The 22,646-nt window shown below is 41.1% G+C and overlaps 1 protein-coding gene across 2 annotated transcripts in view; it reads left to right on the top strand.

Moving 5' to 3' along the window:
• The window catches only part of tspan4 (tetraspanin 4), a 287,641-nt gene that overhangs the window by 149,727 nt on the left and 115,268 nt on the right, over positions 1–22,646 (top strand). For both annotated transcript variants that reach the window (XM_011487843.3, XM_004066855.4), the window contains one exon: positions 18,004–18,195. In XM_011487843.3, coding sequence (XP_011486145.1) covers positions 18,004–18,195 — 192 coding nt within the window. The remainder of the gene's footprint in view (positions 1–18,003; positions 18,196–22,646) is intronic.

Raw genomic sequence — 22,646 nt, 5'->3', positions numbered from 1 at the left:
ACGGTTCTTGTTCTAAGTTGATTTACGTGTTATTTGTGTGGTTTATTCGTACTTTTTCCATGGTTTAAACATGGTTCATTCTTGATACATCTGTTAAAATTTCACGTAAAGACCATAACGTTTTTCACTTTTTTCACGTGTAACCAATTTTTGGTGGCTGCGTGACATCCAATTTTATTTCCACGGCAACAAGGCTGTGCAGATTGTTCCTTCAAACTGCTCACAGCAAAAGGAGAGAATAAAGCAGAGATGACAGCAGTTAATAAGTGGCTGGTACCCAAATTAAATGTGGAGCACTTAACACTCTGTAATATAGTTTAACAAGCACAACCCTGACCTCAAACATGCTAACACTAACCTAAAACAGCATGTTCAACACTGAGTAGAGGCATCCTGGGCACCAAAACGTGGCATGTTTTGACACCCTGGGAGGGAGGAGGGTTTTTACTGTTAAGAACCAAGTCAGAATAATAAATGTCCTCCCTGAGAAAATGCCAGCATGAGGCATCTCAGTACACAGAGCGTCCAACTCTACAGCATCGAAAGCAGCTTTAACACTTATCAACTGAGAGCAAAGGGAGTCAAATTCCTCCCCTGTGGTTACATGCAGTCGGTCATAGTTTGTCTTAATCATGCCGTTCACCTTTCACCATCCCTCACTGGAACTAGACAGTGTTGTGATGTCTCAGCAAACTTTGTTCATTTAGGGAAGTAGCAACATCCATTACTGACTTCTAACACAACTGGATTAAAGCAAATAAAAGAAAACACTGAGCCATTTCTTGATTTAGAATCTGGAATAAGGTGGCAGTCAACCTTATACGATTGCTTTATGAATATTGCATGGAATTCCTGTCTATTTTTTTACTCTTTCCAAGGATTTCTCAGTGTGGCATCAGTATTTTTTTTTTTTACTGATATTTGAAGTGTGCTGCTGTTGGCCTGTCAACAACATGAAGTTTTCTTCAAATCAATGTCTGCCCAGTTAACACGCCATTACAGCATGAAAAATATGGATTTTAAATTCACATTAAACCAGGGGTGCTCATTACAAGGAGATGTGGGAAGAACGCAGGCCATCTGTGACGGGGTCCCGCCGAGAAAGGATGCAGAGGAGCCAAGGTGAGGAGGATCTTTCTTCATTGCCGACACTGATGCTACACGCATGGCCATGCAGCACACACTGTCACTCCTCTCGTCTCACCACCTGTAGTGCTCCCTCTTAAATGGGACGCCACGCCCACGGGGCGTTGCTCTCCATTCCATCCAGGTGGCACCACAGGTAGCAATCATTAAATAACAAAATACAACAGTACACAAACAATAAAACCCGGTGTGGCCTCCCCTCGGCATCTGACGGTGCCACACCGTCACACCATCCCCCTCCTCTGAGGGATCGACGATGTGCGGCGATCCAGTCCAGCCCTCCGCCGCCGCGCAAGCCCACGCCGAGCCACCAACCCGTTCCGCAGGCGCCCCTCGCCTAATGTAGAGGCTCTGTCCGGTTGGTCCGCAGGCATCAGCGGGACTGTCCTCCGGCGCGTGCTCCTCCACCCACGTCCTCGCGTCGGATGGATGCACGGGCTGCGGCCGCTCCATGATGGCGATCCCTCCGACCCGCTCCTCGGTGCGCCGCTCCGGTCGTTCCCAGCCTCGGCTAAGGCCCTTCCGTCGGCCACACGCCCCCGCTGGTCTCCTCCCGGACGGCACCTCAGCCGATCGGAGCCGCCGACAGCAGGTTACAGGCGAGTTGTGACGCCTCTCCCGGAGCGCTCCCCTAACGGCCCGGTAGACATCGGTCCGCCCCCTGTCCAGCTCCGCGCAGGCCTCCAACGCCCGCATCCGCGGCAGTGGAACCGGGCGGCGCGCCCGTCCCGCCTCCGGCCGTCTTCGCGCTCCGGCGGTCCGCCCCTGCTGCCCGCGAGGTCACCCGCTCGTCATGGACGCCGATCTGGACACCGTGGTGTTCCTTTCCGGGCCCCTGGCCAGGCCTGACGCTCCGACGAGGCCACCCGGATCCACCCCCTCTTCCTTAGAGGATGAAGTACCTGGAGGAGGCGCTGAGCTGCCGGGGAGTCTTCCCCACCACGCCGCTGCGTCCTCACCTTTTTGTGGCCCCTCTGCGATCCCACTTCTGACACCATATGTGACGGGGTCCCGCCGAGAAAGGATGCAGAGGAGCCAAGGTGAGGAGGAACTGCCTTTATTTGTCGACACTGATGCTACACGCATGGCCATGCAGCACACACTGTCACTCCTCTCGTCTCACCACCTGTAGTGCTCCCTCTTAAATGGGACGCCACGCCCACGGGGTGTTGCTCTCCATTCCATCCAGGTGGCACCACAGGTAGCAATCATTAAATAACAAAATACAACAGTACACAAACAACAAAACCCGGTGTGGCCTCCCCTCGGCATCTGACGGTGCCACACCGTCACACCATCAAAGATAAATTAACAAAAAAATGTATTTCTGCAAAAATCTGTCAGCGAATAATCCTTCCAACTATTTGATTGACGTGCAGCCTGGCCAATCAAACATGCTCTGACACATACATACGTCATTGCACATGCACATTTACTACTCTAAGGCCACATTCTGCCATGAACGAAAAGCCACCGGGTCCCTGGTGGAGGACCACTCCGACCCACAGGAGCATTTATTGAGGCTCTGGCTGGGCTGCATGCCTCCTTGATCAAAAGCAAAATGTAATTATGTATTACCACCAAATAACATTAACACACATGACAATGCTATCTCTTCAAAAATATGTGTGTACTCTTACTGTGTAGAATTTTAAGTTAGTATTTTTATTGTATTTTTTAATGAAGATACTTGTCAACATTGAAGGTGAATAAAGTGACTTTGGTGCTAAACTTCAGTATATACTACTGCTCCTACACTTAGCTGTGGATCCTGCCTCTGGCTCGTCTCGCGCCCCCGGTCGTCCCCCCAACTCCGTCTGGATGAAGCTCGTCGGCTGGACTTTAAATATGTAGTTGTAGAGTTAGAAAAGTTCATTCTTCTCTATAAGTTCTTGTTCATCGCCTGTCCTTCCTGGGGGAGGATCCCTCCTTCATGTGGACACCCCTGAGGTTCTTTGTTTTTTCCAGAATCTGTTTTTTAGGAGTTTTTCCTTACCATGAAGGAGGGTCTAAGGGCAGGGATGTCCAGTTTAGTTTAGTCTGTTTAGTTAGTTCAATTTAGTAATTTCTTATTGAATGCTATGTACTTATGATCCTTTTTATTTTATGTTTTACTTTTTCAAATACCGTTACAAAGCCCATCGAGACGACTGTTGTTGTGAACTTTCCATGCTTTCTCCAGTTCTTCTCTGAGTCCCTGGTATTTTTCCAGTTTCTCATGTTCCTTCTTCCTGATGTTCCCATCACTTGGCACTGCCACATCCACCACAACGGCTTTCCTCTGTTCTTTATCCACCACTACAATGTCTGGTTGGTTCGCCATTACCATCCTATCAGTCTGGATCTGGAAGTCCCACAGGATCTTTGCCCTCTCGTTTTCTACTACCTTCGGAGGTGTTTCCCATTTTGACCTTGGGGTTTCCAGTCCATGTTCTGCACACAGATTTGATATAAATATATATATATATATATATATATATATATATATATATATATATATATATATATATATATATATATATATATATATACATATATATACAGTATATATATATATATATACTGTATAAGCTTAGGCAGATCTTTTAGAGATTGTCTCAAAAAGTGTGAGCACCCTTGCATTAACCCTTGTGCTATCTTAGATGACCCCACCGTTGCATTGACGTGTTATTCCTACCATGACAAAGGTGGATAAAGGTGGAAAGATTTCATGTAATCTGTGGACACCAGTGAAGATCACAAATCATTGAAGAAAAAAGGTTCAGCGCGCTGTCTTGTGGGGTCTAGATGACCCAACTCCCAATGGTGAAGTGCCTAGGATAGCACAAGGGTTACACAAACAAAATCCTTAGTTCACATGTTTTAGAAATGGATAAAGAAGTGTTGAATTTAATTGAAGCTGCGAGAGCCATTTATGGCCTGCAGGTGCTATCCCGCCCCAGCCCTCATGCCCCCCTCCTGCCACTCCATCACTGGGTTAGCCGCTGCTAAAAGCCCCTCATTTTTCCCCCTCAGCTTCTGCCACCCCGTTCAGAGTTGGATATGACCAATTCTTGAAAAAAAAGAAAAAAAAGTTTTTCTAAATACCTGCTTTTATCTTAGTTTTATCCCCATGGCGACCATTCTATTTTTTGTTTGTCCGGTGGTGACAAATAGGTCTATGTAATTTTTAGAAGAATCAGCAAATTAAACTTTTGGATTTCCTTGGCAACGAACGTTAAATGCTAACCACGCCCAGATTCCTCATAAAATTATATTGTATGTTACATCGTTTGTTCAGCCAACGATTTATGTACCGTAATAAATTTCACAATATTGCAGAAAAAATGTGCAAACAACACCTCACTTGCAAGCTCGCCATGTTGATGTCATTCAAAATCTATAGCTTCTAAATCCAATACTTCTTCCCAAGTGGCTTCCCAAAGATGCTCCAGGAGGATCAAAATTCCGATAAGGAGTTTAAACTTGTAAGTGGGCCTAAAGGAGACTTTTTAAAGAAAATTCAAAATACTGGACTTTTCCTGAGGTCAGTGGTCAATGAAATGGTTTTGGTTGTAAACTTAACCCATGGTATGTGTGTGGAAATTTGTGTGGATTGCTCAAACAAACTTTTCTTTTCCAAAATTGTGTGAAAATGTGAAAATTACTAAATTTCACACTTTGGCACAATACGTCCGCCAAAACATTGGTACTATGGACATCCCATAACAATTTCGAAATTACCTTTGGGTATCCCAGAAACATGTGTTTTTTTGGGGGGGTATTTTATTTAGCCCTATAAGAGATTTTGGCCCCATTCATTTTTTTACGCATTCCTCCCCCATGATGCCATCATTTTGGTGGAGGGGGTTGTTCACATCAACAACTTTTTTTTTTACTAGGCACTGGGTGAATCCAAATTTTTGTGAATTTTTGAGAATGTGGCGGAGTGAATTTTTACCTCAAACGTGCAGAAAGAAAGAAGAATTGCAGGGGGGAAGATAGTCCTAGCACCCAGGACTGCTGCAGGTCAGAATTAAAACAGTAATCAGTTTTATTGTTTTGACCAAAGAGTTTGAATTTATTTAGATCCACTTAAGAGAGACCTTTCACACAATTATGAGCTCATGATTGTCACACATTCTTTGTTTTAACAACTTCATTATGACCCATTAGTCAACCAAAAATGTAGCAACATTAATTGAAATATTGGAATGCTTTCAAATCTATCTCTTGGCTTGTTTTTAATTACAAAAACAATTTGTCTTAGAGTTGGGTGAATACAATTTACAAATCTTCTGTGTATAAAACACATTTAATTATCCAAATCATTCAGAGTTTAAGTTCTATTCCAAAGATAGGACATATTCTGTAACCTGTGTAGTGCATCATTGAGTCAAAAGTACAAGAGCAGATTAAAGGACAAGAAATCATCCCCGTGGGTCAAACGGTACACACAATCCAGGCTAGGTGCCACAAGGAAAATAATCCATGAAGCTCGCAAAATTAAACGGAGGTCTTTGAAGTTGTCCCGCTGAAAATCTCCGTCAGTGATTATCCATACTGTACAAATATATGTGTGGAAGAAATAATAGGAAATCCCTACACAGATGGAGAGCTCGACACTGCATTAAGATGAGCGTGCTAATGGTCATGTATGGGGAGCCAAGTCATTAAAAACATCTATCTCTGTTATGCTAAACATACAAAATCCAAGGCTAGAGTATATCTATTTTACATGTCGCTGGGGAAGTTTCTGAGAAAGACAAGCTTTCATCATCGTCTTTCTGATGACATGGTAATGAAAAATGGATTTTTTTTTTCCCTAGTCCCAAGTCCAATCAAAAGTCTTATTCTAAAGCTCTGCTTCACATCGTCAGGCCTGCTGTGAGGGAGAGGGTTAGTCCAGATGCAACACTGACAGGCTTGTGTGAGCGCAAAGATTCAGGCAGCTGTTGTTTTGTTTGAGTCCTAATCAAGAAGTGTTGTAATCAGAGAGTTTGTTATGCACAGAAATGAAACTGGTTCAAGAGAGATTGACAAGTATCATCTGTTTGAACAAGATCATGCTTTAGACACTGGTAGTCTTGTTTTTAAGACCGCAGCCCTCCATCCACATGTTCAATATTTTACTCAGAGAAAGAAAAGATGAAAAGGAAAAAAAAATCTGAACTCTTTCCTGCATGAGAGAACATCAGACCCATGCGGCACTAAAAAGTAACTTTGTTCTCAGTTCAGACATAGAAATCTATTGTTTTAGCTTCAGAAGACATAACAATGATTTATAATTACTCCATTTATGTTGTTTGCAATAATGTTAGCCTTTGTCAGTAATTGAATCATTTATTAGGCTTGAATAAAAGCAAAATAAATAAAAGTTAAAAGGCAGATAAATCGACATTGTATTTGTTCTCAACAAAAATAAAGTAAATCTTTATTTGCTTCTTATTTTTTTAGCAAGATAAAACAAATTTTCTCCTGATGGTTCACTATGGTATGATGCAACATTCTTCCGTGACATCCAACCCTGCACTTCATAGACAAAACATTACATCACATTTAGCAACACAGTGTTCCCCCGCGTATTCGCATTTCACTTTTCGCAGATTCGTGTATTCACAGATTTTTTTTCAGTCCTCCGTTTCATCACAAAAACGCAGATGACTCAAGACGCTTGTATGAGACTTTTGTGTCCGAGGGAAGTGCTGCGGGAATTTCCCCATGTTTGTGGATTCTGATATAAAAAACGGCATATTCAGCTTGAGTACATTAAATAAAATAAAACCCAAGACCCCCACTGACGCTAGGGTTGAATACTTTCAAAACCACATAATCACACTAAAATAAAGTCTTTATGTGGATCACTTCTACATATTTAGACAGCTAACCTGGCGACTACAATCTTTCTTTTTATTAATTGGGAAACAGGTTGTGTTGTAATGTCAGCAGCCGTCTCCTCAGTTGTACATTAAATATAGCAAACATAGGTTCCTTGTAACCCTTGTGCTATCTTAGATGACCCCACCCTTACATTGACGTGTTCTCCTTACCATGACAAAGGTGGATAAAGGTGGAAAGATTTCATGTAATCCATGGACACCAGTGAAGATCACAAATCATTGAAGAAAAAAGGTTCAGAACACTGTCTAGTGGGTCTAGATGACCCAACTCCCAATGTTGAAGTGCCTAGGATAGCACAAGGGTTAATTACAGTAGATCTTGAAGAATGATGTTCAGTGTCCACATTTTTGCATCTTTGTCTACAGGGTTTTGTCTAAAGCGATACTTCTCCTCATACACTACTGTTGTGCAAGTTTGTAATCATCATTTTAAAGCTAAGACCTTTGCCACATCCACCCGTATAGATGCTGTGGGTTTAGGTGTTGTTTGGGAGTGTAGACAGTCACCGGGAGGAGGGCTACATCTCCAGAGGATTGCAGGTGTGTCTTGTAGTTCCCTTGAGGCTTGAATGGCCACCATCAGGGATGTACCAAAATGGAACATTATGTTTGTTGAGCCTGTGGTAAGTGTATCATGAAGTTTTGTAAGAACAATGTAAGTTACTTGTACTTTTGGCGTATGCTGTCGTACGGAGCCCTTCTATGCATTACTCCATCATTACTAAGGTGGCTCTGGCCTGATCACGCATAAACGCTGCACGCATGGCGTGTGCGAGTAATACGTAAGTACCCATAGGATGCTCAGACAATTCACGCTCTGATTGTCTAATTTCTTCATTTCTAACAACCAGGCTGCGTGCAAGGGATACCCAAGCAGTACACCAAATTCACTTGAACAGCGCTAACAGGCTCCCTGCACAGAGTTCGGGGGTGTTCAAAAAAAGAAAAATCCATATGCCAACCTGCATCTTACCTACTTCACCCCTACTTTCCCTCACATGTGTCTTAAGTGTTTGCTTCAACCTGACGTTTACTATAGCTCAACAGGTGGTGTACATTCTTAAAACATGGTATGGGCCACTTGCGTGTCCTGTACGGTTTGCCTAGTTTTTCATCCACAGAAAGCCAGTATCAATAGGCAGTTGTGACCAAGGCATAAAGCCACAGATTCTGCTTTACCGGTAAACAATGGTATTCTGGGTTGTTTCTTGACTTTTCATCAAACCAAAGAACTGTTTTTACTAAAGCTAATACTGTAGTGCTAGATCTTTTGGTAGCATCACCTGGGTATTCTGCATTACTGAAGACTATTAGACTGAGCTTATTATGGTCGTTTCTCCTATACACAACTACTACTGTTTGCAGTGCCTTTAAGTTATTCTAACACATGCTTAACTTTTACCCATTGTGCTTCTGTTGACTCACACAAGTATTCTGATCATTTGCTCACCACAAAACATATATCCAGTACAGTGTATATCTTAAAATAAGAAGATTTGAAAATTTCTGCATGTAACCTCTGCCATTAACCCTTTGAAATTGGATTATCGCCGGCAACACCTAAATAACTTAACGCTCTTGGACATACCATAAATCTTCGATCATTTAATCATTCAATCATCATTTATCAATTCTGAATCAACTGATTCTGACACAGAGAAAAGCATTCTTTAGAATTACGTCAACTGCGTCAATGGTTGAAGAGTTGCGGTAGATGAAAGAATGTCTGCACAGGAGCTAAAGCTCTGATGTTAAAAGGTGATCACATCTGACGCACCTTCATTCTCTAAAAGCGGCAACACCTGCAAGACATTTCTCTGCTGCCTGCGGTTCCTCACTTATTATCTTGAGAAAAAAAACAACACTGGAGCTACTAAGTTATCAGTGACATATTGCACATATTGCTTTAGTGTAAAGATTTCTATTTTGAGTTTGCAGAAACTTTCTCTGAAGATGCAGCTCACACTCTTACTTAAACCCTCTGCTTTCCCTTTAATCTGCATTCCATATACCACAATTCGCAATCTTAGCACATCTTCAAAGCTCCTCTTACCCTAAATCTTATGCTATGTTTTTAATAAAGACAGGTGTTACAGTTATTTCCCTCAACTACATTTTGCAAATAAGATAACTTGTCACACATGAGTAAAATTTGTACCATCTTTGTTTGTTATGGTGTCCTTTCCTTATTTGAAGATGATTGTTAAGCCCAATGTTGATGCTGAGAAAACGTCTTGGGGGTGTATTGCATTATTTTGCGTTGCTGTCCCATTCTGTCGATCAAAATGTCTTATTTCTTACCCCCTTTGCTAAGCAACACCTTTGCATGGTCCTGTCAGCTAACTCCATTCATGCATCTCCAGCTTCAAAGTTCATAGTAGCTCTCAAAATTCTCAATGCCATTCATAGTTTGTGAAGTATCTCCAGTATGGACCACGAGCCCTCTCTCCTTGATGTTACACGTCGGCTGTAGCTGGATTTTGATGTCTGCGGCCTCAATCGTGAAGGTGTGTTTCAGTTGCTCAATTCCAAATCTGTTGCTGCTTTCGCCTGCGATTGTCCTTACTCCATCTATTTAGCTTTTGTGTCTACCAGTGGTGATTTTTCACGGTGACCCTTTATTCCACATGTGAAACTACTCTTTTTGGCATTAATATTACTTTGCTTTGCTTTCTTGAGTCTGTGTGCCCTTAAGCGGCTATCGCCTCAATACTCATGATGTTGTCACTGAATTGAGCTGGGGTTAGTGTTCCTTCAAAATGACACGTCTTCTTTGAACCCAGGGAATTTTATGTTGGCCTAAGTTTGTGTTAGATGTTCTCCAATTAGTTTGAAACTTACAGGCAGTCCTTTTAAAACAATAGCAACAGTTTCTGCACTCATCAAATGGTGCATGTTTGTTTCATTGTTTATCTTGTGAAGAGATGTTAATGTGGTGTACAGGCTGATAATGCCAGGGATACCCCTTGCAACCGTTCCTCAGAATTCTCAGTCCAGTTCTCCAATCCTCTGAAGACTTCCTCATAATTAATGAGAGGCTCTTATTATCTAAAAGTTGAATTGACTTGGCTTAAACGTAAGCATATTTCTCTAAATCGGCCTCTGCTCTTGCTTCACCCTTTGGGATCTTTCAGAATGGGATATTTTAGTCCTAATGAAGGCAACTGTCCAATATTTAGTTTCCTACAACTTTTAATTGCTTAGCAAGCAATCTCTTGCAACTTTCTTTTGTCGATAAGCTCTTAAAAATAACCTAAAGACTCCTCTTTGACATGCTCCTAGACTTCATAACCTGCTGAGCTTTGAGTTTATCACTGCAAATATTGCAAAGTGGGGAAAGGGCTACATTGGGTGGTCGTGGCTCAGGCAGTTGAACAAGTCAGCCAATGATCGAAGGGTCGGTGGTTCAATCCCTGCTCCCTCTAGTAAACGTTTGTTGAGTCCTTGGGGAAGACACTTCACCCTCCCTGCCTCCAGCGTTGCTCCACTCACACTCACACTCACACTGGTGTGTGAATGCGTATGAATGTCCCAGTGATGGCTGTATGCGCATGCCGGCAGCCACGCCTCTGTCAGTCTGCCCCAGGTCAGCTGTGGCTACATCAGTAGCTTACCATCACCAAGTATGAATGAGGAGTAATAATGGACAGGAATAATGGACACATTGTAAGCAGTTTGAGCGTCTGGAGAAGCGCAGATAAATCCTATCCATCATTATTATTTGCATTAAATGGTATACAGTGTATACTTATGTAGCATTTTCCTACCTTCTTAGAAGGCCCAAATTGCATTACAGTCACAGTCCCATTTACTTAGGCACCCACACATTCACACACTGATGGCGGTTCCACTGCCAAACGCCGTCACCAACCTGTAACCACCAGGAGCAATGTGGAGTTTGGTGCCTTGCCCAAGGACACTTCAACACATGGGCAGGCAGGTTGGGGACTAAACCTGCAATCTTCCAATTAGAGGTCCACCGTTCCACCTCTGCACAACAGCCGTCTACTGTCTGTCTTTAAGCTCCTTTCCTAGTGCTGTTGTGAAGGAAGGTGCCGTCGTCAACGTTAGTGATTGTTCCGCCTGTGGAGGACTCATAGTTAGGTTTGTCAATTCATTGGCCGCTAAACAAGTACAGAAGCCAAGAGGGGCGGTTGGAATTGAAAAATTACAGACAACAAGGCAGAATGTTGTGATGGTTCACATTTCCCAGGGCAGACACTCACTTTTTGTTTTCTACTCCAAGATGATGAAACACTTTTAAAGCAGACCTGACCGTGGAGACATGAACCTGAGCTAGTTTTGTAGTGAAAAACAGAGAAACTCAGAAACTTGATCTGACTGATCTGGGGTTAGACGGCTAAAAAAAACTCACAATTTCATTGTGTACAGTAAAAATATTGACATAGAGAACATTTTGTGAGCCTTATCTTAAAAAATCAATATAAATGCTAAATAAAAAATGTTTGCTGCTCTTGTAAAAAAAAACAAACTCCAATGCAGTTGTTTTTTTTACATTCAATCCATCCATCCATCCACCCATCCATCCCCTTAAGCCACTATATCCCTTTTGGAGTCTCTGGGTTGCCGGAGCCTTTCCTGGCTACTATTGGGCGAAGGTGGGGTTTCCCCCCTGACAGGTCGTGTTGCAGGGTTTTACGCACCATTAAGATGATGAAATATTCCACACAATGCTTTAGTATAGTGTTGAAAAGATGAAACTGAATTTTTCCTTCACACACAAACAGGTTAGTTTCTAAATTTTAATATTTTAATTGACCCTTTTAAGCACAACCAGTTACCATCCTCATCTTTGTTCAGAGGTAGGATCCCCAGTCCTATTTTCTAAACATGTTGTCACATTAAATGAGTCTTTCATGAAACAACTTTTACACAAAGTGACTTCATTTGCACGCCGCTAAAATCTTCTTGACATGTTTTAATATAAAGAGCTACCATCCTTCTTGCTTTCTCTATGTTGTTATTATTTTCCAATGCCCTACTTTTTAGCTTTGCAGCTCATTAGACAGGATCTGTTGCCAAAGAAGATAAAAAAACAAAAGCTAAGGAAGGAACAATGATTTTTATAATTTGTCATTCATTTCTGACATTTAGTTTTTTAAACAAAAAAATGCTTTGGATGAAAAGAAGAATAAAAAGAACCAACCAAGATAATGTTTGCTTCTCGCTGCCTATAGAGCCCATTTAGAGTCAGAGAAGCACATAAAAATAGTCTTTAAGACTATAGTTGCTTATTTTTTATAATGTATTAAATATACAGAGGCAGTGCAGTTTTTTTTAGAGTTGGTCTGCATGCTGAGTGAATAAAGCTGTTGAAGCTCTGCAGAATTATTCTGCATTTAAGCATAGACAAAAGGAAGACTAGGTTTGTAAAAAATAAAAAAAGTGTTATAAGCTAGAAAACACACGCGAGTGTTTAGCTAGACAGAAAAAAAGGCTGCAGAACAGGTCAGGATGTTGAAGTCATCCTCTGTCATTAACAAGCACACTACATAAATCTGTGATGTTGAGCTTTGTCTTTGACTAAAAGACACAGAAGGAATGAAACAATAATTAATGAAAGAGCAAAGAAACCGACAACCGTGCACACCCTTTAATGAAGCTCTAAAGGTTTCAGTTTAAAGGGGTTTGTCTTGTAACTGAGACAGTTAAATACAATCAATCAAGATTCCCTAAAGCTAGAATTTCTTCTACTGACCCCAGAGAAAAACAAATTCGATGTTCACATGTACAGCAGTGATCCAGTTTCCACAACCCCACATCCTGACATTTAAATCATCTCCCCTTTTGTCCAGCTACTCTTCTACGTTCAAAGGTGAGTGCTGATTATCTGCAGCTTTTGTCTCCGGACTCGAGTCTCGGAAGGGATCCATTGCTGAAGTAAGCCCGTGAATATACCATAGTTTCAGTGGCGGCTCCTGGTCTGTCAGAGAGGGGAAGCTCTGATCCTGCTCATGCAACTTAATCTTGCACATGCACTCACATGTTCATTGCTCTTTTCATGTCTTTTATATATATTATATTCATGTCGACCCAGTTTTGTCGTTGCTCGTTTTGAGCCCGAAATGTTCGGAACTCTTCCATTAGCTCAATCAGTGGAGCTCGCTTAGCGGACACTTGTTCCATAAAGGGATACAGCGTAGCTTTGATATCGTCAAGAATATTTTTGAGGTCATCGTATTACTGGCTTTTCTTGGGGGCCATGGTCTACGACGGAGTTTTAGGACCACGGTGAGGAAAATAAATTCTGGCCAACGTGACGAGTTTTTTCTCGTCATGACGAGATTAATGTCGCCATGACGAGAAAAAACTCGACACAAAGTTTTGAGAAAAAACTTGTCGTGTCGAGATTAAAGTCGAAATAAAGTTTCGAGATTAAAGTCGCAATGTTGCCAGTCTTTCAGGAGTATTCAGTGTTGTGTTATGTTATCTCGTAAATTTATGAGAAAAAGCTCATAAATGGACAAAATTTTTAGTCGCAAAATTTATGAGAAAAAAACTCGTAAATTTACGAGATTATTGTGGAAGTGAGCATGCGGAGCAGCAAGTCAATGTTGCGCAGCAACAGAGCAGACCGACTAAACTTGGTGGAACAGGTGATCTGAATGTATTGATAACGTTCCAAATGTCTGGAAGCTCATTTGTTTGATTTATTAAATTTTTATTCATTGATGGGTGGTTTTGCAGGATCTCTGCAGGCGATGGAGCCGTCGGTATCACTGCAGCTTTCCACTTCAATCCTTTCTTCCTCCACCAAAGACTAGCTCACTACGTCTGTGTGACGCTTCCGTCCATAGGAGGAGCACGTTTTTGGCATTTTCAACGTTCTAATGCCAATATAACGGACTACTATCATTCATCTTTGTTGTTTTATGCTGAAACGGGACGCTTCATCTGCAGGAGTGGGCGTATGTAACACTGTTTACTTCCGCATTGGTGTTCGGATGACAGGTTCATGACGTAAAGTGACAGATGAACTTCAGGTTATGTGAATGAGAAGGAGAATAAAGTCTGCAGCGGTTTTCTACACCCAAACGTTTCTCTGAGCTCCTTATTTTACATATGAAAAATTCGGAAAGCCGACTACACTGACAATAATCTGATTTTGAGTCATCAAAAGGTTCAGAATCTCTTTGTTTTAAACCTATAATAATCCTGAAAAAAGCTTCACAAAAGGCTCCACATATTTCATCTTCAAGCTAAGCTCCAATAAACGGAAAACTTTGGTGTTTTCTCCTTGTTAGTGTACGACTTTTTTATCGAAGATTTACAAGATTTTAAGTCGTAAATTTATGAGATAAAAACTCGTAAATTTACGACTTTTTTTCTCCTAAATTTACGAAACTTTATTTCGAATTTTATCTTGACACGACAAGTTTTTTCTTGAAACTTTGTGTCGCGTTTTTATTGTCACGGCGACATTAACGCCCGTACACACGGGGACGAATTTCGCGCGCAATATTCGCCGACGTTTAACGCGTCGTGACTAAACAAAGTGCACCAATGTGAGTGTGCACACCGACGCGAAAGAACGCCATGCGTAAAAGCGTCACTTTTTAAAAAACGCCTCGGGTTCGTTTTTTTGGTTTGACGCCCCGCATCGAAAACTATACGACCAATGAGAATGGCGCTTTTGCACACGTGTCTGGAGCTTCTGAAGTTACAGTAAAACACAACTTGGGGGCGCTCAAACACAAAACTGCCTTTCTGAGCACATATACCAGCGAAGAAGATAGACGCCAAGTAGCGTCTACACTGCCGCGAAGAAATAATGACGGACATTCTAAAATATCCCCGAACCACCATTTCAAGCACCAGCAGGAGCAACTGGTGCTTGAAATATTCATGTTTTCTTTGTATGATTCTGACAAGCGCGTAAATACTTGCTCTCTTCTGCTGAGTGAAAAGCGACTTTAAGAAGCGTAAAGTTGCGCAGCGCCACCTTGTGTACAGGAGTATTTCTGTTTTACATTAAGCGCCATCTAATGTCAGGGAATGAAATTGCATGTTCGCCCCGTTCATTGTCAGCGGAAATCGCCTGGGTGTGAACACAGAAAACGTGGCGAAAAACGCTGGCGAATAACGCCTGGCGAATATTCGTCCCGGTGTGTACGGGTCTTTAATCTCGTCATGACTAGAAAAAACTCGTCACGTTGGCCAGAATTTTTTTTCCTCACCGTGGCCCTAAAACTATGTCGTAATGGTCAGCTGTCTTTTTGGAGAAAATCTTTTTGGAGCTGCCACGCGTCCGTTGTAACCCGGAACCGGAAACACCTATTATTATTAGTTCTAACATAACTAAGCTAACATAACTTTTCCACCATTTACGTAATTAACGTAACTCTGATATGGAGAAGTCTCTTTCCCTCTGTCAGAATTTGTTGGTTTATGTTGCTTTTGTAAACACTGAACTACTGTCAAGTGTTGCATATCGACCCAAAGATGCTCTTTTTCCACCTCAGGATCCAGCAAAATCTGCTAGTCATGAGTTAACGTAGTACAGAGAACATCAACACTGGAGCTAAAGCGCCGGTGTTAAATGGTTAAATGAGGGCTGGATGTGTGCATTTTACAAGTCACCTAGTGGTAATCTGGCAAAATGACATACAGTCAGGACCATAAATATTTGGACAGAGACACAGTCTTTCTAATTTTGTTTCTGTACATTACCACAGTGAATTGTAACCCTTGTTATCCTCGGCACTTTAACATTGGGAGTTGGGTCATCTAGACCTTTGAAACTTTAGAACCTTTTTTCTTCAATGATTTGTGATCTTCACTGGTGTCCATGGATTACATGAAATCTTTCCACCTTTATCCACCTTTGTCATGGTAGGAAGAACATGCCAATGCAAGGGTGGGGTCATCTAAGATAGCACAAGGGTTAAATAAAACAACTAAGATGCCATTGAAGTGCAGACTTTCAGCTTTTATTCCATGGGTTGTACAAAAAGATTGCAAAAAATGTGAAAAACTAAAGCATTTTTCAAACACAATCCCTTCATTTCATGGGCACCTAAGTAATTGGACAAATGAAATAACTGAAAACAAAATGGTCATTACTAATATTTGGTTGAAAACCCTTTGTTGGCAATGACAGCCTGAAGTTTTAAACTCATGGACATCACCAGATGCTGGGTTTTCCCCTACTGAATGCTCTGCCAAGCCTTTACTGCAGCGGCTTTCAGTTGCTGTTTGTTTGTGGGCCTGTCTGTCTAAGGTCTAGTCTTCAACAAGTGAAATGCTGCTCAATTGGGTTAAGATCAGGCGACTGACTTGGACATTCAAGAATATTCCACTTCTTTGCTTTTATAAACTCCTGAGTTGCTTTGGCTGTATGTTTTGGGTCGGTGTCCATCTGTTTTATGAAACGCCGCCCAACCAGTTTGGCTGCATTCACCTGGATCTGCGCAGACAGTATGTTTCTGAACACCTCAGAATTCATTGGGCTGCTTCTGTCCTGTGTCACGTCATCAATAAACACTAGTGTCCCAGTGCTACTAGCAGCCATGCACGCCCAGGCCATCACACTGCCTCCACCGTGTTTTACTGATGATGTAGTGTGCTTTGGATCACAAGCTTCTCCACGCCTTCTCCATACTTTTCTCTTGCCATCATCCTGGTAGAGGTTGATTTTGGTTTCATCTCTCCAAAGAATGATTTTGCAGAACTGTGTTGGTTTTTTTTAGATGCTTTTTAGCAAAGTCCAATCTAGCCTTCCTATTCTTGAGGCTTATGGGTGGCTTGCATCTTGCAGTGTACCCTCTGTATCTACTTTCATGCAGTCTTCTTTTTATGGAAGACTTGGATATTGATACGCCTACCTCCTGAAGAGTGTTGTTCAGTTGGTTGGCTGATGTGAACGGGTTTCTCTTCACCATGGAAATGATTCTGCCATCATCCACCACTGTTGTCTTCCGTGGACGTCCAGGTCTTTTTGCGTTGCTGAGTTCACCAGTGCTTTTTTCTTTCTCAGGATGTACCACACTGTTGATTTTGCCACTCCTAATACTGGAGCAATTTCTTGCATGGTTTTTTTCTGTTTTCTCAGCTTAATGATGGCTCCTTTCACCTGCATGGAGAGCTCCTTTGACTTCATGTTGTCTGTTCACAGCAAAATCTTCAAAATGGAAGCAGGAGTCCTCTAATCAACTTTTATTTGCTTCACTCATAACAACATAACAAGGGAATTGCCCACACCGGCCCATGCAATAGCATGGAAGTCAATTGTCCAATTACTTACGAGCCCATGAAATGAAGGGGCTGTGTTTAAAAAATGCTTTAGTTTTTCCACATTTTTATGCAATCTTTTTGTTCAACCCATGGAAAAAAAGCTGAAAGTCTGCACTTCAATGGCATCCGAGTTGTTTTATTTAAAATTCGCTGTGGTAATGTATAGAAACTAAATTAGAAAGAATGTGTCTCTGTTCAAATATTTATGGTCCAGTTACAAAGTAATCCAGTTACTTTGATAATTCTTGAGTCCAAAAGGTTTTCTTGAAAACAGTTTTCAGCTGGTTACCCAAAACAATCCCACCAATAATTACGGCAAGGAAAGAACCAAATAATATCATTCTTCTCACATTCAGAGCTGTAGCAGTGCAGCAGTCTACCACTGAAGATTTGACAAATATACTTTAGTTGTTTGCTGTTAGAACTCTTCAAAGATTGCTGTACTATCTTTGTGAAGGATCTGTTCATAATATCAGCTCCTCCTCGTTAGTCGGACTCAACAACTGTCTTCCTAATTTAAAAAAAGTTAAATACATTTTTTTAGGACATTTGTCTCAATTGTTTGGGATTTTTTATTTCTATAGAAATGGCTCTCCATGCTCTCAGAGAGTATTTGTGATAAAAAACAGTGTCAGAAGAAAATAATAGATAGCACACCAATTAATGGGAATGAATACCTGCTAATAGCACTGACAGCTTTGTATCTCCTCCTTCCTGTTTGCAGTTGGGAGGATGTGGCATTCTAGGGGTCGGGATTTGGCTCTCAGTGACCCAGGGAAACTTTGCCACTCTGTCATCATCCCTGCCTTCGCTGTCAGCAGCCAACCTGCTCATCACCGTGGGGACGATCATCATGGTGATTGGCTGTCTGGGCTGTGTGGGAGCTGTCAAAGAAAGCCGTCCTCTGCTGCTGACGGTAGGTTTTATTATCCCATTGTCTGACTTTAGGTATTGGCTTTTGTTGCTGTCATGATGACATTTCAACTTTTTTTTTTTCTTTTTAATAGGAAAACATTTTTTTTTTACTTTTTGTGTGGCTTTTAAATGATTTGATGGCAGATATTTTTCCCTCACTCATCAATGTACTGGTGATTCAACAAATATGAATTTGATGAAAGCCTTTTTTTATTCCCTTTTTATGACTGGCTCGAGGGCCAGTGAGAATAATCTTTACCTGTCATTTATTTTTCATTTTAACCCTCTCTAAAGCAAAAATTGGGGGTTTGAGGGTTTCAGTAATGACTACTGCCTTAAGAATGAACATTACTAATAGTAATGTATTACTTTATTACATACTTTAAGATCGCAAAGCCCCGGGTAAATTCTGATGGTGCCAGAGCCAGTATCTATTGGATTGATAAAAGCAAATGCATTTGGGCCTAAAACGAAGTTTTATAGTCTCATTTTGACAAAACAAAGACTACTTTTTAAAGTACTATTGACAACTATTGAGCTGCATGTCTAATGCTCAGTCATTTATCTCAAAGAGCACCCACTTTGAAAACGCCCTGTCTTTTCAAACTTCATCTTGTAAGGCTACAGTCATACCGAGAACGCACTTAAGTAACATTCAAATAGCATAGAAGGTGGGTTTTTTATGCTTAAATGACAAGCAGGTGAAATTAACATTTCCAGTCCTCAGCTGGCTGCATTAGCCATTCAAGCTGTTGGTCACATCAAGGTTTCCTCACTCTTTTATGCAGTGCCTTCTCAACACCTTATTAAAAAAAAGGGGAAGCAAGCACAAACAGCAAATCTGCATTCAAGGCTCTGACTACCAGCCTGGATTGCGCTCACATGCTGTTCACAGAAGCACCGTCTTGTAATTGTAGTCATTTTCTAAATGTTAAAATTTTGGTTGCACCACTTTTTTATGATGGCACTATAAAGCATTTTTATGAAACCATGCAACAACTGTTCTGCTTTGAAGCACAGTTGTTTGTTGGCATCAAAGAACAATATACTTCCACTGGATTTGTTGCAGAAAGAAATTTGTCGTACTTTTAGAACTTTTCCTTCCACATTAAAACATCTACTGTATTTTCATCACTATGAGGCTTAAAAGCTTTTTTATTTTTTTCAAAACAAACTGAGTGCACCTTATAATGTTAAACTTCTTATTAAAATGCTTGGTTGGGTGTTGTAAATATGCTAACGTGGCTAACGTGTACCATGTTGGATGGTGTTTTTTTTGTGTTACTAACAAGGTTGGCAGTTAGTGTAGTCAAAGTAAAGTTTGTTTTAGCTGTATCAGTTTGTTTTTTACTTGTTGTAAACAAGGTTGAGAGTTACATGTACTGCAAATACGCTAACACAGCAAACGTGATTAACCCGGTGAACACACGTTTGCTAACGTGTAAAAGTGTTAAGTGTTGCCAGATTGGACGGTTTTCCACAAATTGGGTGGTTTTGGTTCTAAATATGCGGGTAAAAATTGCTTTGGATGCATCATTTGGGCGGTTTTAAGGGTCGGTTCGGCGGGTTTTTTCCCCTCTTGAATTTATAATAATAATGACTACGTTAGGCTGTGTGGCTGTTGGAATCTTATGTAATGAAGCTCCGTGAACGCATCAGGCAGAGACGTAAATGGGCTCTGTCATCTAACCTGTTGTTGGGGGTGTGCAACGCCCCGCCTCTCCTCTTAGAAATTGTGTTCGTTAAAGCCTGATATCGCTGCCGCGTGTGGGAAGAGCTACCAGCTAAAGTTATGGTCTGATCGCTACATGGAGCGGTGTCTGTTTATATCAATGCATGGTAGACCCGGAGAATGGGGGAGAGATCAGGTTTATTATTTTGAAGAGTTCTAATTGGTAATAATATTTCCATGTTTGAGTTCATGAGATCATCCCAGAGAAAGTCTTCAACTCCCGCAGTGAAAGCTGCGTCTATATCTGACGCCCGTGTTTCCATCTCTCTGACAGTTTGAAGCCAAAGCCCCTCCTCCACATCTTTACCTGTTCACCTGTTCATATCCTCTGCAGCTGAGGGTTGTTTTCCCTGCGCTCCTCATTCTGTACTACAGAGAGCGCAAAATACGGTCATCATAGCAGCACGTTGACACGATAGTCGGGGCGCTCTAGCGCAGCACACGGATGAAAGAGCAGGACGCAGGTTATAGGAGGGATAGAGCGGGTTAAGAAAATGAAGAACTATTCAATACTGTACTCATTTTTTTATGAGTCTGAACCCCCCCCCCCCCCCCGTTGGGCGGTAACCTTTGGGCTGGAAAACTGTGACTCTGTCTGGCAACTGGCAGTGTTGGACAGAGTTTGTGCATGTGTTGTCAACAAGGTTGGGAGTTACCGTAGTTATAGTAACAATTTTTAGTGGTAGCAGTCTAACTATTATTTTTGTTAGATGCATAGCTAACGTGTAGCAGTGTTGGACAGGTTTTCTTTCCGTCATGTTACTAAGAAGTTTGGTCAAAGTAATGTTTGTTTCAGCACTATCAGCTTGTTTTTTACGTGTCGTAAGCAAGGTTTTAGGTTGTGAGTATGCTCACGTGACCAGAGCTGCTAATGTGGCTAATGTGTAGCGGTGTTGGACGGTGTTTTTTCATGTGTTACCAACAAGGTTGGGAGTTAGTGTAGTTATAGTAACATTGGTTTTAGCGGCATCAGTCTGTGTGCTTTGTTTTACAAACAAGGTTTTAAGTTACAGGTATTGTGACTGGGCTAGGCTTTTTAATGCTGCTAATGTGTAGCATGTTTCCAACAACTTCTAGAGTTACTGTGAACACAGTTTATAATTTTTGACTGACTGAGTGACCTATCTCGAACTCTTTTTTGCGCTTAATGCGCCTTAATATCGGGTTGCCCTGTCATGCAAAAAAAAGACACAACTGCAGTTTATGACAAGATGATAGTAAAACAAATGTTTATTCATTGGGCACAACTTAAATACTGGATTTCTTTTACACAAATGGCAATAACAATTCTGGCTGCGTAATAGACATTTTATGAGGAAATTACATATTTCTAAAAAAAAAAATCAACAAAGAAATGGGTAATAAAAAATAGGAGGCAATATCGGATCTGCACATGCACTCGTTCAAGACTTGTTGACATGTTGGTATTTTATAATTTCAACAGAAAAACATTGTCTGGGAGGTTTACCAGCTGCTATATTTTGTGCCAAAGTATCAGTATAACAAAAAGCTCTCATTATCCCCTGTGCTATCCGAGGCACGTTAACATTGGGAGTTGGGTCATCTGGACCCCACAAGACAGTGCGCTGAACCTTTTTTCTTCAATGATTTGTGATCTTCGCTGGTGTCCATGGATTACATGAAATCCTCTTCACCTTTATCCACCTTTGTCATGGTAGGAATAACACGTCAATATAAGGGTGGGGTCATTTTGACCCAACAAGATAGCACAAGGGTTAAATGTACAGAGGGCTGAGATTCACAGGCAGATGGATTCATTTCAAATTAAACTTCATGTGATGACAAAAAAATAAAGCCAAATGATAAGTTTTATTTATGACAAAATACACAAACATGAACAGCAGAAAAACGAAAATTAAAAAATAAAAAATACTACTGCAGTCATTTGCAGTGTTTTTGCTTGTCTTAATTTAAGGTTTTGAGTTTACTGCTGCTAAAGCTGACCTGACTGTTTATCGGGGCAATGAAACACATTGTAGCTCACAGATCAAACTAACAATTAGCTTTTTTTTACACCCAAAAAGCTAATTGCATACAACAAAACTCTGTAAATATGCTGAACTCATTTAAAAAAGGAATAATTATAAGCTTTGCCCAGCTGGAGTAAGCAATCACAAGCTCTTTGAGGCATGATATTCTCTTCAGAAATGACTAAAACAATTCCTGCACTGTGTCAAAATGATGGGACGAGGTGAAAACGAGCGTGGCTTAATGAGTGACTGAGCAGCTTGTTCCTCAAGGAGATCAGAAGAACGTCTCTCATCAAATTTCAGGGATAATTAGCATGTTGATCACTGATGAGGAACACAGGTCTTTGCAACATCACTGGGAAACATCTTAGAGATTAGTTATTTCTAGAAAAAGAATAATTCTCTTTTCATTTGCAGCACTAAGTATTAGTCACTCATTTAGAAAGTTGAAAATGGTGCTGAAGCTCTGTGATCTGGATGACTTCAAAGACATCCTAGCCTCTGTACCATTGTAAGACTTCACATTCGTTTTTTCTTTTTTTTTTGATACATAACTCAGCCAGCTCCTTTTGTAAGATCCACACTCAAGTTCAGCCGCAGTAACCTGCAGACGAAGGCTTTGAAGAAATTTCAGGGACCGGGATTCCACAGGAAGGTTCAAACTGACTAATTAAAGCGTTGAATATTTTTCTTTGACTTTAGACTTCCAAAAAGAAAATATTTTCCAAA

Source organism: Oryzias latipes, chromosome 3 (assembly GCF_002234675.1).
Source record: "Oryzias latipes chromosome 3, ASM223467v1".
Taxonomy (NCBI): Eukaryota; Metazoa; Chordata; class Actinopteri; order Beloniformes; family Adrianichthyidae; genus Oryzias; species Oryzias latipes.
Note: the sequence above shows the minus strand (reverse complement) of the source record. Positions and strands in the feature narration are given on the sequence as shown.